We start from the raw sequence: 16,134 nt of genomic DNA on the forward strand, positions 1-16,134 counted from the left end.
GTACTTGTCTTTTCAAGTGTTTCTTCGCTGAGGTTTTCCTGAACATTGTATCACAGCTGCTATCATTTCAAGGAAAGAATTGCAAAAATGCAGGTTTCTCAGGCGTAGTTCCACTAAAAGATGACGAGATATTTATTTCAGTATCTTAGAAGAATAATGCAAGGTGTTTGAGTGACAGTTCCTGTACACTCTTGCCTTTTGATTACTTGATCAGACGGGTAACACCACACGCTGCTTTGCAGTTCGAGTGCAGCTGGCTGCAAGGAGGAACTAGAGGACATATCTGCGGGTGTTTTTGTTTCAGCAGGAAACTCCGAAGGTACTGCAGCAGTAAGCAGTGCTTTAAAACCCTCGTTATCGTAGTACGAGTCTCCCTCATTGTCTACAGCACACTTGTTCATTTACAACAAGTTATTTTTGCTTGTCTGTTGCATTGAGCCTACAGCAAGTGTGTGGGGTACACTGTATGTTTGGGAATGGTCTTTGCAGTGCTGTAAGAAATTACAAAGTCAAAGCAAAAATAACATAGGAAAATGAACAGATGTAAATAACAAGGAGTACTTTTGAGACCGGGGGGGTGGGGGCTTTCAAAGCACTGGTTACAACTCCTTTAATCTCCCATATCTTCAGGTTTTCCCTTGTAAAGTGCAAACCTACAGGTATACATTGTATTGGAGATACTACTGAAATACCCCCAAGCTATGGGCAAATAAGACATAGAAGGGTGTAAACTATAAATAACCCTGTAGTGTTGTAATGCTGTTATCTACATTTGTAATTCATTTGTATCTTGTCTGATTTCCTTAGTGAAACTGCAATAGATGTTGAAATTAGAATATATATATATATATATATATTTAATGTTTTTGTTTGAAACTCCTTCAATCCTTCTACATTCTGCATGTTTAACTGTATAATGTTTAATGGCGCTTAAAAAAAAAAAAAAAAAAAAAAAAAAAAAGTCTAGCCAAAAGACTTTTAATTTCGAACTTTTTTTTGCACAAGCAGTAATAGTGCAGATATTTTAAGATATTAAACCACTTGTAAATATGATTTTTTTTGTTTGTGTTGTTTCTAATTCAGAAGTGTTTTCAAAACTGCAAACTGAATTAACTAATTAAAAAAGGCTATATTTTTTTCTTGCATTGAGTGGGTTTATTCATTTAAAGGGTACGCCATTTCATTTTAACCCAAGACCATACTTTTGTGGTTCACTCCTACACCGTGCAAAAAAAAAACAAAGACCAGTAATTCTCCAAAATAAGACCAAAAATAAATTATACACCAGTCTGGTCACAATCCCTTTTTGTTGGAAGGAAGAGGTGAATCTGTGGGATTGCAGATAGACTTTTAGGGTTAAAAGACAGTTCATTTGTTCAGAATAGTTTAAAGAAAGTATCATACAGTAGTCATACGGTGCATTCTCCGAGGGCTGAGATCAGTGAGAATGGATATTAAACAGTGCTCCATCTCTGTCTCAGTGCGGTTACAAATTAACTTTGCTGGTGTTATGCAATACAAACTCCCGTGTATATTTTCAAACGATATAATTGAGGCTTTGAGAACTGACTGTAGTTCAGTGTGTTCAGAAGCTCACATGTACATGTATGATTCGCTTTTCTATGTTTGAGCCAGATTGTCGACACCTCTATGCCAATAGAAAATTTAACACAGCTAGCTGTCTTTATAGAAAGTACCATTCGAAAACAACCAGGGGCGGTATCTCTCGAACCGGAACCATTTTGTCCTATGAAAACTCTTAATCTGTATAGGTGGATTGGAAAAGATAAATAACTTGGAATGAGTTAAACCTCACCTCTGTTATTCGTTGGAGTTACCCAATCTGCTAATCACGCTTTTTTTTTTTTTTTTTTTTTTTTTTTTGAACTGGGGATAAAATGGTTTATTCTAGCATTTAATTTACGCATTCAGGTATTATCAACTTTGTTAGGGATGTACTGTAAAATCTTAAGCTTTTTACTGTGTCAAAGTATGTATTAAAATAGTACAATGTAATAAGCCTTTAAATTTTTACATATTCTACGATTTGGGTTGCGGCTTGATGTACAGATAATAAAAATACCCTAGTCAACCCTTATTGTTTGAAGTGCCTCACCCGCTTGTGAATTTGGTAGAGTCCTTCCCCCCACCCTGCGTGAGTAATGCGGAACTCCTTGCAGATGCTCGGTTGGATTGAAATAGGTTGGCAGTGCAGGTAGTGTAGCATTACTGTAAGGATGCAGCAGCCGCAGCGAATGCATCCAGAATAACATAGAGAGACCCATGAGCAAAACAACACTGTTTCATTTCTGAAAGGCAGGCGGGCTTTTTTTTCTTTCTTTCTTGACCACGGGGGATCATCCTGCGCTGTAACGGGTAAGCCTGGTGAATTTATTTAGGGTACCAAGGCGGGGTGTATACCTCTATATCTCACTATGTGCTAGTGCAGGACATTTGGGTCTGTGCAAAATAAACATGGTGGAGAGAGTCACAGGATCGCTCGCTTTACACGGGAATCGAATCAGAAATACGGATCAGGAAGGATGAGCCGTATTAAAGATGGATCCCAAGTGTTAGATTCGTTGTTAAACCAGGTATGTCGGTGCGCTTACGGTTTACTGTATAAGCAATTGCACCTTTTTATTCTCATTCTCCGGAGCAGGTCGCAAATGTAACCGCGCAGCTCGAGTTGTTTCATGGAGATGTCGCTCGTATGCAGTCACATTTTCCAAAACCTGCTTCGTCTTGTCTTGTTTTGTGCGTTCTTATATATAATTTTAAATGGCAAGAGGCGGCGGACTATGTGTTAGGGTCGATGAAATTGAGTGTGGCATAACACACGCTAAGCAAGGATATACTATTTCTAGCAGTCTCGTACTTTTTGTTTTGTACGGTTCGACATATTGTGGTAAATCTGTGTTCCGTGTGTTGCAACGTTGCACCATTTAGCCAAACAGAAATACAGTAATAATAAATAAAAAAAATGGACCAGCGATGACCTGCAGAATTTGGAGAGCACAGAGTGTATGACATTCAACACTCCAGTGATATAGTCCGGTTTCATCTGCATCTACTAAATGACACAATTCATCGGGGGATTGCATTGTGTGTTTGTGTATATATATATAGATAGATGAGAGAGAACATGACACATGAGCGGATTAAACCGGCTGGCAGATGGACAGACAGATGCAGAATAATCTAGTACACCGCGCTGCCTGCTGCATCAAAACAGCACCTTGTTTAATGAACTTTGTCACCTGGGAGACTTTTTCTCATTGCAGTGTTGTCAGCGATTGGATGTAACGATATCATTCTGTGGTCTTTAATTCTTAGTGTGCATATCCGGAAAAATGATGCTTGCCGTGGACAGCAGTTACAAAAACGTGCTTTTCAATGAGCTGCATTGTTTCGCAAGCTTGATATATTTTAAATTCCAAAGAAAGAAAGACAGAAAGCGTGTACTGTCCGCATTGTAAGTGTGTGTCTGTTATTACACGCAAAACACAATTCTTTACCAGCGCCTACTTGGCAAGCTTCCATGGTAATTTTACCAGTGTCATTTTTCAGGAAGGATAAACAAAAATTCAACGTGTCAGTTCTGCTGTTTCAGCACTTTACCTGTCCTCTGATGCAGCCAGCCGTCGGGATATGCTGATGAGTTGCTTCAGTGGGTGTGCGTTCTGTCCTGAATAAATCGGGGAGTTAAAGTAGCAAGCACTGGTGTAGCTGTGCCAGTCCACTGGTCCCCAGAGTTCTCTGTAACTGGTGATGTTGGCTTGAAGTACAACTGTCCCCCTAAACAGTATACTCACAGCTGACAGGTAGCCAGAGGATTGGGTGAAGTGTTAATTAGTGAAATGCACGGTGCCCTCTGCCTTCTGATTAATCATCCCTCGACACATTATAAATGAATTCATTGACATGATCATGGTATTTTTTTCTGATTTATTCTTAATTAAGTTGGCCTACACTTGGGAGAATTGTGACAGCCCTGTTTAAAAGGCTGCTTGCTTTGGGCTTTCTATTGCATGTCATATGAAAGCACATCATGTGACGTGGCTTACTGCACTGTGTGTGTTCAGCACAGTCAATGACACTTAACAAAAGCCAATCTAAAATGAATGTCTGACTCAAAATGAACGGCTCCGTTATTTCTTTTTTTTTTTTGCTGGCACATAACAGCAAGGTACATGGTTTACAGAACTACAGCAATGAAGGGGGAGTTTGTGCATTCCTCTGATGCAATCTGTCGTTGTTAATTCTGTCTTACTAGATACTGCCTGTTGGCAAGTCTGCTGTCCTGTCTTCATTTAGTCTGTCTTGTATCTGCTTGTCTTTCAGGCAGTAGCTTCCTCAGGCGATGGACAGTGTGTGCTTGATGCTTCATTTAGACTTCACTCAAGAGATATGTATTGCCCTTTCTGCCTGCATGTGTGAATGATCTTGTGTTCCAGTAATGCATTTAAAGGGCCATCTTCTCTAACCTGTTCATTTCTAATAGCAGTCTGTTTCAGGAGCTGGATATTTCTTGTATTCTTTTTCATAATGGCCTTCCTGCTGTGTGGGTTGGAAGTCAGACATGACTGCTAATTTACTTTTTGTTCTAATTGTTTAAGAAGGCATGCAGAAAACTGTACAGCAGCATTTTAAAAGCTGTGTGCCAAGTGGTTTTAAACAGGCAGTGGAATATTCCACACAGACTCCTGTAAACGTTCTGAGCACTTGACCATTTTCACATTCCTCCACCCCATGTGTAATTATACCTACAGTTGCTGTTACAGTGCAGTTGTAGACTCAGTACACATATATCCACATAAACAAAACAAAAAATCAGAATTTCTTGAAAGACTCCCAGTAATAATAATAATAATAATGGGTGTGGAGAGACTGCTCTGTTTCTGTGCAGTAACACGCTCACCAGGGATCCTGTTCTGTGAGCTGGGTTACTGTGTGATAGAGGGAGGAGTGTGAGCAGAGGTCTGGTGAGTGGTGGTTTTAATAGCGCGGATCTAGCGGGGAGTGGAGTCATTTACTTTATTGCATTTGGGTCTGCCTTGCTGCACCGCGCTTGCAATGCCTTTGCCATGTCGCCCGGTGTTACACTGCCACATGCTTCTCTAGTGTCATGTTTAAGAGCTTATCTGCTGGTTCATTTTGAGGGGTCGTACTTCTTTCTGTGCTCAACAGGACACTTAAATCGTTTTGAAGTGCAGTTGTGCCAGGACTGTTTCTTCATCTTTTTATTTTTTTCTTGCTATGACTCAGCAAACTTGCATGTTATAACTTCAGGTTAGTGTGCTGTCACCGTGGTACATACTGTATCTTCAATAGTATGTGCTTCCTTAAACACAGTTATGTGTACATAGTATTTATTTATTTTTTTAGATGTTACGACTGTAAAAATTAACTCTTTATGAATTGCGCTAAATCTAAATAGTTAACTTTTAGAAATTATTATAATGGTATTCATTTAGTAATGCATTAAGTCATAAAAATCTGAATATGAGGTTCTGTGTTTGCACTGAGGACCTGGGAGATGAGGAACCTGAAGCTCAGGGAACATAAAGCCACTTTTGTAAGAACAGCAGCTTGAAACCTGGTACCAGGAGACCAGGAGACCAAGAGACCAGGAGACCTTGTTTGAGGCAACTTTGCTGTTTCAAACCCCAAGCCTCCCCTGGTTTGCCGTGCAGTGGCCTGAAATAATACTGAGAAACACTACATTCTAATACTGAGAAACACTACATTCTAATGCGATATTCAGAATGATCTCTGGTTTGCTCAGGCTCCTTTCGTGACAGGGATTCCAGATAATACAGTGGGTTGTAATTGAAGGCATTGATGGCGAGGGGTCTGCGTGAATGTAGGGGTTCTGCATTGACGTCATGGCCTGCCTGTGTGTTTGTTGGATGTGCTAATAACAGCTGCTATTAAAGTAATCAGATCAGCCAGCATTGTTAATATGCAGTGGAATATTTGGTTTTTTTATCCATACTAAATTACAGGGACATGTGCGGTTACTATGTATTGTTGCGCCTAACCTTTTAAACCTGTGTTAAAGATCACCAAAAATATAGGGGTCATATTCCTGATATCATTTGTCATACAGTATAAAGGTGTATCTTACACTGCTTATGTGTTTGTAGGTATGTTTTTATTTATTCTTCACTTATCCATGAAGGTTGAGTCGGTGTTGCCTGTACAATTTTTTTAATGTCTGTAACAGAGCTGGAAGATGTTGTTTTGTAACAGCCTCTGCGGCAAGTAGCTGCAGGCACATGCCTATTTGCCTGACAAGTGTTAAGCAAGTGTCCCTACAGTTATGTAATTACTTTTGAGAAATGGAACTTGGAAGTCTTTGAACTACAACTTTCCATTACCGTTTTCGTGAACAAGGTCCTGGGTCCAGGGTGAACACATTGCAGAGTAGCCACTAACACGGATTCCTTCAGCATGGAGCCCTGTCATCTAAATCTCTTGGGGTTACATTCGGCACCTGGCAGATGACAGTACATGCTATCCCTCTAGCAGCAAGGTCCATTATATCCACAGTTGTTGTAGGTATTCCCAGAGTTCATGAGGTAAACGTGTGAATATTTCCATATTGTAATAAATTGAATGGAGAGGGACAGCTCTAGAATTCCCCTGACCTAGCCTTAGTCAAAGATGCGTCACCTAGAATTCCTGTAACATTGTCGTACATTTCCTTACAGCAGCTTGAGGACAGTAATGTGATGTCTAGCACTGTGCCTCAGCACACCAAACCCCAAACACTCTGCAGTTACCAAGCATACTAATTGCGGTCTGTCTTTCCTAAAGACTGTGATTCTACAGTACACAATGCTGTAATGTGACAGACCTGTACCTAATGTCAAGTTGGGCCACTCTTTGCCCTGATCACAACCTCGAAACATAGACTCCACAAGGTGCTGGCAGGTGTCGTTATGTAAATTCATTAATATTGATTTAACTTGAGTTTTGTTCTGGGGATTACACGGTTCAATTTCATCGCAAACCTGCTCAGTCAGACTCGGAGGCAGCGATTGTGGCGGTCATGTATTGGTCCCGGTATACCTGGAGAACATGCCCCACACTGGGGCGATGCCCAGTCCAGTCGGGTAGACGGGTCCGAATAAAGTGGCCATGTAGTGCTTATGTATTGCTATAGTAGTGCAGTTACAGAAGCTGATGGATAGAAGAGTTTTGACCTCCCTTTCTCTCCATCTGGGGGACGACCTACAGGGATGGAAATAAGACTCCCATTGCATAGGAGTTTGATCCATTCCTGGTTTTACTATGAGTTTAATAAGAGACCTGAGCTTGCCAATAGAAATAAAGCATTAATTGACAAGGAATGGAGTAACGCCCTCCGCCTTTGTCCACTTGAACTGTCCATTTGCATGATGGGTCATGACATCGCAAGCCATGTACTGTGAACGCTTCTCTTCACAAATCTTTTGTTTTTAGTTAACAGTGGCTGTTTTAAAGACCTTGTTATTTGTTCGAGGTGGTAAGTAAAACCGGGCCTTGGGAACAGCAGATGAAAGGCCAGGTGCCTGAGCAAACGTCAGATGGTTCATAAACTATTTAGCAACCAGCTCGAACTAAATTTAGAAACTGCTTATTGGCAGTGTTTGGTTTCTCTTAGAACAATTACGGAAATTGATTTTGGCTCGGCATAACGTCAGAGGTTATCAGCTGAATTTTCATGCTACGAAGCTGTTGAGGGCTTGCATGGTTTTCATGTGTTTAGATACACTGTTGTGTACATGCTGTTGGTCAAGATGACCTTTTCTTTTGTCCCTCTAATCTGGCATTTATAGCTGTGTCTGATGTGTTTGGTGCTGACTTAACTTTCATGTCAAAAATGTTGCTTAGTCGGTGGAATTAGACCTTGGACGCTAAAATGCTTAGGTGCTAAAAAGTAATTGCTTTTTGTGATGGTGGTAGTGATATATAAGATGTGAAAATGCCCTCTCTCTCTCCTTTCTCTCTCTCTCACAAACACACACACATACACAATTAGCCATTTTACAGAATTCAGCAGTGACAAATCTCTCAAGTGCTGTAAAGGCTTTAGAAATGAACCATGCTGGTTAAATGAAGCTCTTTAGTTTTATAATTGATGTGTTAGGTAACTTGCAGTTTGGCTCATGGATGTGAATTGCGGTACTGTTCTGTAACCGGGATTGAGTTGACACCCCCCCCAAACTAACTCTGTGTTTTAGAGAAAGCGTTTTTTTTTTTGTGTTTGTTTTTTTTAAAGCTCTATAAATGGTCCAGTTTCTCAGTCAAGCCTTGCTCGCTCAAGCGATAGAGCCATTATTATCTGGCGGGTTGATTTTAATGGGTTTTTGAGATGTTGTGTTTTGTTTCAGTCAGTACAGTATGCTGGGAATGCTTCTGCTTTAAAGTGATTCTGTTATAGCCTTACAATGCGAGTTGATGTGTAAATATTTTTTGTCTCGGCACAGTGCGAGTTTGTTCAGTCGCATTCAGATCACCAGGTCATTAACTATATAAGATCCCAAAGCATTAGCACAGCCCTATCAGAGAGTACTCTTCTGATTCTGTGGTTAGCTGCTATTGTATTGAAACAGTTAAAGCAGAAACTGTACTCTAACACTCTGCAGTATTCCCAAAGCCACCTTTTCCAATAGGTCCTGCACCTCTGCATCAAACAGAAGCAGCAAACAGAGAGCTTCTCTCCATGGCAACAGGGGATTGTGGGCTGGGGATCGGATCACTCCGGGTTTTATCCTCCTTGAGTAAAACAGCTGATTTAAAAACGTGACACTCATTGTAAGGAAATTCGATTCCAGTTCAGTTTCATCAGAGGGCCACCTGGTGAAAAACGGATTGTTCTGTAGTTGAAAACGAATTCCGCTCAGAGCAGGGTCGCAGAGGTTGCAGGTTTGCTTGGTTTGACCTCCCTCTGGCACGAGAGCTGACAGCAGTACGAGAAGGAGCGTTAAGAAGGATTGTCCTAGAGACTGTTATCAAAACCGTGGCCGATTACTCTGCAGTCCGTGGAAGGACAGCATGCAGCCCAATTACCCTGCATTCCATTCAGAACGGTACTGTAGAGATCCAGCTTATGGCAACATACTCATTTCATGGTATTTAAAGTTAATAAGTAGGTACATAAATAAACGGCATAGGAGCATTTTTTAATTATCTAAGCAAGGGATGATCTACATACTGTACATCCATCCTCTAACTTCTTACCCTGCCAATGTTTTTCCCCCTTGTGTACTTGCACAATTTGAAACGCTAAGTGCGATGAAAACGCACCAGATATTTTTTGCCTGCTGTTTCTGGTAAGCGGCACAGCTAGTTTAACTAGCCTGTAGTGTTCTTGCCTGTACTTGTCACTGGCAGCCATGCCAGTCAATCTGAGTAATGAATGCTGTTTTCTTCAGTGTAGTGTTTGGTGGCTGCTGTTCACATTTCTGATAAGCTGAATATTAGAATTCAACAGCAGGGCAGTGTTCAGATGAAATGGTAATATTTCCCCAGGGTCGTGATACACGCTGTACCATTATATGGCAACTCCTTCATCATGGCGTGAAATCCAAGTCATTTCAAGACTGCTGGGCAATTTGTCCTGTCGTTCTGAAGAATTGATTTATAGTAAGATGCAAATCTTGACAGGGCTGCTATAGCAATCAAATCCTAGGAGCTTTTTCTTTTGTTATTATTATGTTGACCACAATAATCTCCCAAAGCTGCCTATATATATATAATGTATGTATAAATTGGTTGTCTACCTAATGTACATATCTGCGGTATGTTAGGTGTTTTGCATGTTACTGTAAGTGATTCTGAAATACATTGCACTTTTCAAGACAAGTATTTCCCTAAGAGGATTTTTCAGGTGACATTAGAATATAAAGGTAACGCCTACTGTAAGGCTTATCTGTTGGTTTTTCTTTCATGTTTGTTTTATTTCATTTATCATCTGTGGAGTTGGATCTACTGTGTTTCGTTTAAAAACCTCTGAAGCTTCTGTCGCCTAATAGAAGTGCAAAAAGATGAGAGAGTCGCAGTTTCGAGCTGAAATAGAATCTGTAGCACATTCTCGCGTGCTGTTCTGGAGTTAGCTTTTCCGAGTGTAAATGAATCAAGTCCTCTTCTAAATCATACTGCCTTGCTAGCTTGAGTCATTGATGAAAGACCTTTTGTGGAAAGTCTTCATCTGCAGTTTATAACCTAATCAAGATGCATCACTTTCTTTAATCCCCAGCAATCTGCAGGCAAGCCTTGTCTAATTGTCATGCAAGTCTCTGGCTGTCTGAAGAATAAATAGCAAGGAAGCACTATTTTGGCTGTGAGCCTTTACTTTAAGCTTGGCCCTTTTTTTTTTTGAAGCATTTTGTGTCCCTTCAGTAATCTTTGGTGGATTTCTTTCTACCTCTTTCAATGCATTGTATATATATATATATATATATATATATATATATATATATATATATATATATATATATATTTAGATAGATAGATTACACACACTAATACATGAATACAATTGTGAAAAGACGAGAAGCTCTTCAGTCAGAGGCTGTACTCGGTAAGCCCTCAACCACGTTTTTTTATTGCATTTCTAATACTGCACAGCCATGCTGGTGTACAGTAAATGTCAAATAGGAACAATAACAGAATAATGTGCTTTTAGAGTATATGCCTTGACCTTCAATTCACTTGTTTGCTATTGAGTGCTCATGAACAGTAGAGCATAGAGTGAGTTTACATGTAGAAACGGTTGGTTTTAAGTGACTGTTGACTATGCATGCTGGTTAGTGGTGCCCTGTTTCCAGCCCTCGAGTAGAAACAATGAAATGGAGGAGAGTTTGTACGATGAAGGGCGCGTTGTTTATACAAGCCTGGTTAACCAGCTTGAGCTCAAACAAGTACAACTGCAGCAACTGCTTCCAGATTCTAGTAACTGGAAATAGATTGTGCCAAAACGTTTCATTTAAGTCTTCTTTTGCCACTGTGAGGTTACACAACACTGGAGACTGGCCTGTGCCACGCAGCTTGGACTGCAGACCGCTTGAGTACAGTATGAGTAGGCTAACAAACAGACGATTATATAAGCTGGCCTGTAGGTCCATAACATCAGTAGAGGTTCTCTATTGTGTTTTTTTTTTTTTTCTAGTTTGTTTGGGTCGTGATTGGTGTCGAGAAATAGCTGTCGCTGCCTAGTATCTGAAGAAACGAGATTGGGTTGCCATGGAGACATGGCTGAATCAGATTACATGGAGGGGAGGGGTTGTGTGATGTGGTGAGAGGGAGACAGAGTAATTCCCTTCTAGTGACACTGAGACATGATCACAGTAATAGAAGAGAACGATTGAATATTAAAGAGCGTGGCAGGGAAATGGGAACACGACTCTGTGATTACAGAAGATTATTCTTTCAAGGAATTTGGGGGTGGAAATGTGCAGTTCTGTAAAGCAGCCCATAGTCATTCGTTTACATAGCGTAATGTTTGGAACCTCAGTAAGGTGGACATTCTTGAATAAGTAAGCACTTGCCAGCCAAACATATCCCTCTATAATGTGTGAAAGATCTCTGATATCGCCCATAGTAACTCAAACGCCTTGCTTCAGGGAGACTTTTAGATATTACTGAATGCATGTCATTAATGCCATTTTCACAACAAATGATTCATATGTGTCACTGTACATGTTACATTTGGGGGGGGGAGTGAACAGCAATTATATACAATATAGATGCCACTGAGCTGTATGTTGGGACACCTTTAGGAAAATGACTTGGCAGTGTACTGTAATTACCCAATTGCTGTCTGATCTTGAGTGTCTATTGTAAGAACGATGCATTCATTATGAGTGGATCATGCTGGTGTATTATTGTCAGTACAGCAGTGGCAGTTAGTGAAGTGCCATGTCGTATTTGCTATGCTGCTGCTTTTTTTTTTTTTTTCTTTTGTCCTGTTCCCATTCAGTGACGAATGATCACCCTTTGAAGCGTGTCTGTTGCGTTTCTTTTTATCCCCCCCTCACAGTCCACGCTGCAGTATTTGCCCACACACTGACGCAGAGTGGAAACTGAAGGACAGAGGCAGGCCACTTAGAAAAAGTGTGCTTAGGAGTATGCATTTATCAGCTGTGTGTTTAAATGATGTTCCCGTCCACCGCTGAGATAACTTAGTGTTGTCTATAAGAGCCGGTTTAACTTGAATGCTTTGTAGAGACCATGCATTCATATGAGGAACGTGTAAATAAAGTGTTCAAAATCTCACACAAACCCTAGTGACATGGTAATTGTTTGTATGTCAGACTACATGAACAACCATCCCCTTATAAAAGGGGATGTGTGCAGTTTTCCTATGTTTGTACTTTGCATGTACCATAGTTTACCTTGGTTAGCCATGTTTATAATTCTTTACAATCCTTACCTGTGCTTTACTATGCTTTTACTGGACGTTATTATACTTTGCAATGCTTTTCCTGTGTGGTAATCTTTTATCAGGGTAATCATTGATCTCCCCCATTGTATGATTAATGTAAGAAATGTAGATTAGGGTTGCTGATTTAATTAGTCTCTGTGTTTTATGTAGCGCCTTCCTAAAGTTATGTTAATAACAGAGCTCTTGTCAGCCCTTAAATGCTGTTTACCTTCACTTTGACTCGGGGAAACCAATTAATTTCACTTCCTGTGTGACAGGTGATAGGGTTACAGCAGCTATATTGGACTTTGAGCCAATATTAAAATTGTGCTTGTGTCAATGTTTGTTTGTTTTTTGTTAGCTGTATTGTTGGTTTTGGCTGTAGTTTGGCGGAAGGGTGTCATTGCTAATGCTGTCGTTAATGTGCCAACTCAAGAGTTCATTAATTATAATAATAGTAATAATGATACAGCTTGACAGTGGACTGGCTAAAAGCATCTAGTTTTCCAATTATTACTGTACAGCAGCCTGGCAATGGGTTTGGTTAGGTCAGCTAAGGTTCTTACCTTACTAAGGGAGAGAGGGGTTATTTTTAGACTCTTCTGTATTGCACTGCAGTAAAAGACTGGCAAGCCTATTGTAAGTGTGTCAAATCTACAGGTGCTTATCTGGGTCTATTTTAATGTGAGCGCTGCATCTGAATACAGCATGGCTTTAACTCCTTCATGAATATAACTGAATCCAAATTGCATTAGCACCGCAGTGCTAATGCACTACAATATACCTTTAAAGCACTCCTCTTCACTCGTTCACTGTTTGCATACATATTTTCATTGCCTGAGGATTGAATTCCTTGAAGTACCTCGTATATAAAGTCTTCTTAGTGCAGTCCTGCGCCTTCGTTAACTGGGGTCTGCTATTGATTATGCGTCTGTCTTGGAGACCTCCAGTAGTAGAAGCCAAATGGATTAGCGCTGGCAGTGAGGCACAGTTTAATACACTGCTGAGTTAACTACTGGAAACTATAGAACTATGATCAGTGGAGCACGCTTTCACCCCTGCAAATGAGGATCACTTTGGTAGCCATTATACAGTAGTAAAATAATTCAGTATTAATTGGGAATTTACTGGCTGGGGATTGATCAGCAAGTCATACAGTGGCAGTTTATGGCAGTTGATTGAAACACCTTTTTTTATGATAATATATAACAGTGGAACCAGGTTTACCCACCATATAATACAGTAGTGCTGTGCAGTCTTCTCTGTACACTGTTTTGTATGACGGATCTTGATGTGTCGGTTTGCATAGTTTTATTACAGCAGCAGTCATTTAAAACTGTGCATGCCTAAACATTAGTGCATACGACGGACTGAGAGCAACCTGCATCTGTGTCTATTAATATTGTTTTTTTTTTTTTATAAAGATTGTTGATAATGTTAAGAACGGATTACATATCAAATTGCTCAATCTCTTTCAGATGTTTACAGTTTGACAGCCCAGCACCCCACTCTCGCACCCAGAATGCACTGCACAATCCTCTTTCGAGCCACTCCGCATAGTTAAGACTGCAGTTCAGGGATTGGACGGCTGCTGGCCAATGAGCTGTTGTTTTGCCGAAGCTGCGATGACCTAGTGGATGCCGTCTGAAAATGCTAAAAAGGAAAGAGTGCCCTCGATTACTGGACTACCTGATCGTAGTTGGAGTCAGGTGAGTGCAAGCTTGCAGTGAGTTTCAACCTCAACCTTTTCGGTCAGGCAGCCTCTATGACAGCTTGTATGAAGTATTCCCAAAGCCCAATCACTAAATTACAAAGTCACAGTAGTCTTGATGTGGTACTGATGCCACCTCTTTTGTTCTTCCTATGTTCTCCGTCTCCCTCGTGGTGGGGGGCCTATAGGCAGCCAAGCAGCGACAGTGTTGTCCAGACCCCGGAGCTCCTGCGCCGCTACCCTCTCGAGGACCACCATGAATTCCCGCTGCCCCCTGATGTGGTCTTCTTCTGCCAGCCGGAGGGATGCCTGAGCGTGCGGCAGAAACGCATGAGCCTGCGGGATGACACCTCCTTCGTCTTCACCCTCACTGACAAGGACTCGGGCGTGGTGCACTATGGCATCTGTGTCAACTTCTACCGCTCCTTCCAGAAGCGCCACCGGAGCCGGGAGAAGAGCAAAACCACTGCAGCCGCCGCTAATGCTGCCTCCAGCGAAGAGACCGGCAACGAGAGCTCAGAGAGCGGCTCCTCACTCCAGCCGGCCAGCGCAGACTCCACCCCAGACGTTAACAAGTCAGCTCGGGGCAAACGCTGTGCAAAACTCGCCCAGAGGAACCGGAACAGCACCCTGACCTCCCTGTGCATTCTGAGCCAGTACCCCTTCTTCTCAACCTTCCGGGAATGTCTCAACATCCTGAAGAGGATGGTCGACTCCTGCAGCGAGAGGCTGACCAAGAAAGCAGGCATCCCGAAGGGAGTACAAAGGTAAGAGTCCCCCTGTCTGGAGAGCTTGGGCACTGGGTGTCAGGTTTGACATTCTTTATGCAATGTTGCTCCCACTGTAAACCAAGCTAAGGACCAGGTTAATAGAGATCTCATATTAGACTGCTTGGGTGAACGTGGTACTAGAACACACAGACAAAGCAAATGAACACTTAATAGTAGCTGAATTGCGTTGAGGGCTGTGTGTTTCTTGAGGGTTTGTAGTATCATTGTTTGTTTGATGTCAGCTGTGCTTGTTTTAAAGTCCTGAAAGTAACTGCTTGTTATGAGGGGCATTTTTGTCCTAAATGGTAATGGGGGAAAAACATCATACAGTGGTACAGCGATCTGTATGGGTGTGTAAACGAATACTAGAGAGTCATTAAAAACCAGCATGCCCGAGGACAAAAGCATCGGTAACTGTGCGCTTATTGTGGTTTTGAATAGTGTGCTAATGCTAGGCAAGCTTTTATTCTGAAGTTCCACAAGTCACAATATATTTACTCAGAGACTGAGAAAGTATATTTAAAACATTTGACACAGGGCTTTGTGCTTATTGAACCTTCAAGACTACAGCGTCAGTCATGTTGCAGCTAAAATGGCACATCTAGGCTCAAGCTTTAGACTGTGCATCCAGTGCTTCAGCAGCTCAAAGGCTGAGAGAATGCTTTGAAATTGGTATGAAGTGCTGTGGTTATTTCAAAAAGACTCTTAGGTTTAATGAAGTGTGTGTTTGTTCATTACTTGAAAATTCACATATGTCAGTTTATAAAGAGGTGACATGTGCTACTGTAGAAAGGACAAAGGAAACCTCATGTGGGTACAGTATGTTTTTGGAGGGGTGGGTGAGCTTTGTATATCTACTGCATACAGTATATACTGTATTATCTGTACCTGTGTCAACTTTGCTGTTATTCAGGAGATCTGTAATTATTAAGCTTATCTTAAAATATGTCTTTTTAAATGACAATTTAATCCATTGTAGTCGCCTACCTTTTTGGTACAGACTAGTTAATTACTAATGCAAATTTTATAAAGCAGTGGCATTATTAAGAGAACTTATTAGATTGCGTATTTTTGTCACAGCTCTTACAAGTATCCCCAGATGAAGCTGTCCTGTCTGTAATAAATTGTAGTGTGTTCACTGTGCAGGATATGTTCATTTTTACGCCTCATTGCCCTGCACAGAGTGACTGAAGACCCTCAGGGGGCGGGGGCGGGGGGCGGGGCATTCGTCAGTTTGG

General features: G+C 41.2%; 1 protein-coding gene across 48 annotated transcripts in view; it reads left to right on the plus strand.

The window, feature by feature from the left end:
• Positions 1–2,154: 2,154 nt before the first annotated feature.
• Positions 2,155–16,134, plus strand: part of LOC121295100 (MAP kinase-activating death domain protein-like) — a 54,116-nt gene continuing 40,136 nt past the window's right edge. For 15 of the 48 annotated variants that reach the window (XM_041219458.1, XM_041219447.1, XM_041219456.1 and 12 more), the window contains exons 1-3: positions 2,159–2,376; positions 13,894–14,124; positions 14,315–14,893. In XM_041219458.1, the coding sequence (XP_041075392.1) occupies positions 14,066–14,124; positions 14,315–14,893 (638 nt within the window). In that variant the 5' untranslated portion in view covers positions 2,159–2,376; positions 13,894–14,065. Of the gene's footprint in view, positions 2,377–2,481; positions 2,595–13,893; positions 14,125–14,314; positions 14,894–16,134 lie in introns of those variants that run through there. The other 33 variants (XM_041219443.1, XM_041219438.1, XM_041219442.1 and 30 more) reach the window with 6 other exon arrangements.

Source organism: Polyodon spathula, chromosome 19 (genome assembly GCF_017654505.1).
Source record: "Polyodon spathula isolate WHYD16114869_AA chromosome 19, ASM1765450v1, whole genome shotgun sequence".
Taxonomy (NCBI): Eukaryota; Metazoa; Chordata; class Actinopteri; order Acipenseriformes; family Polyodontidae; genus Polyodon; species Polyodon spathula.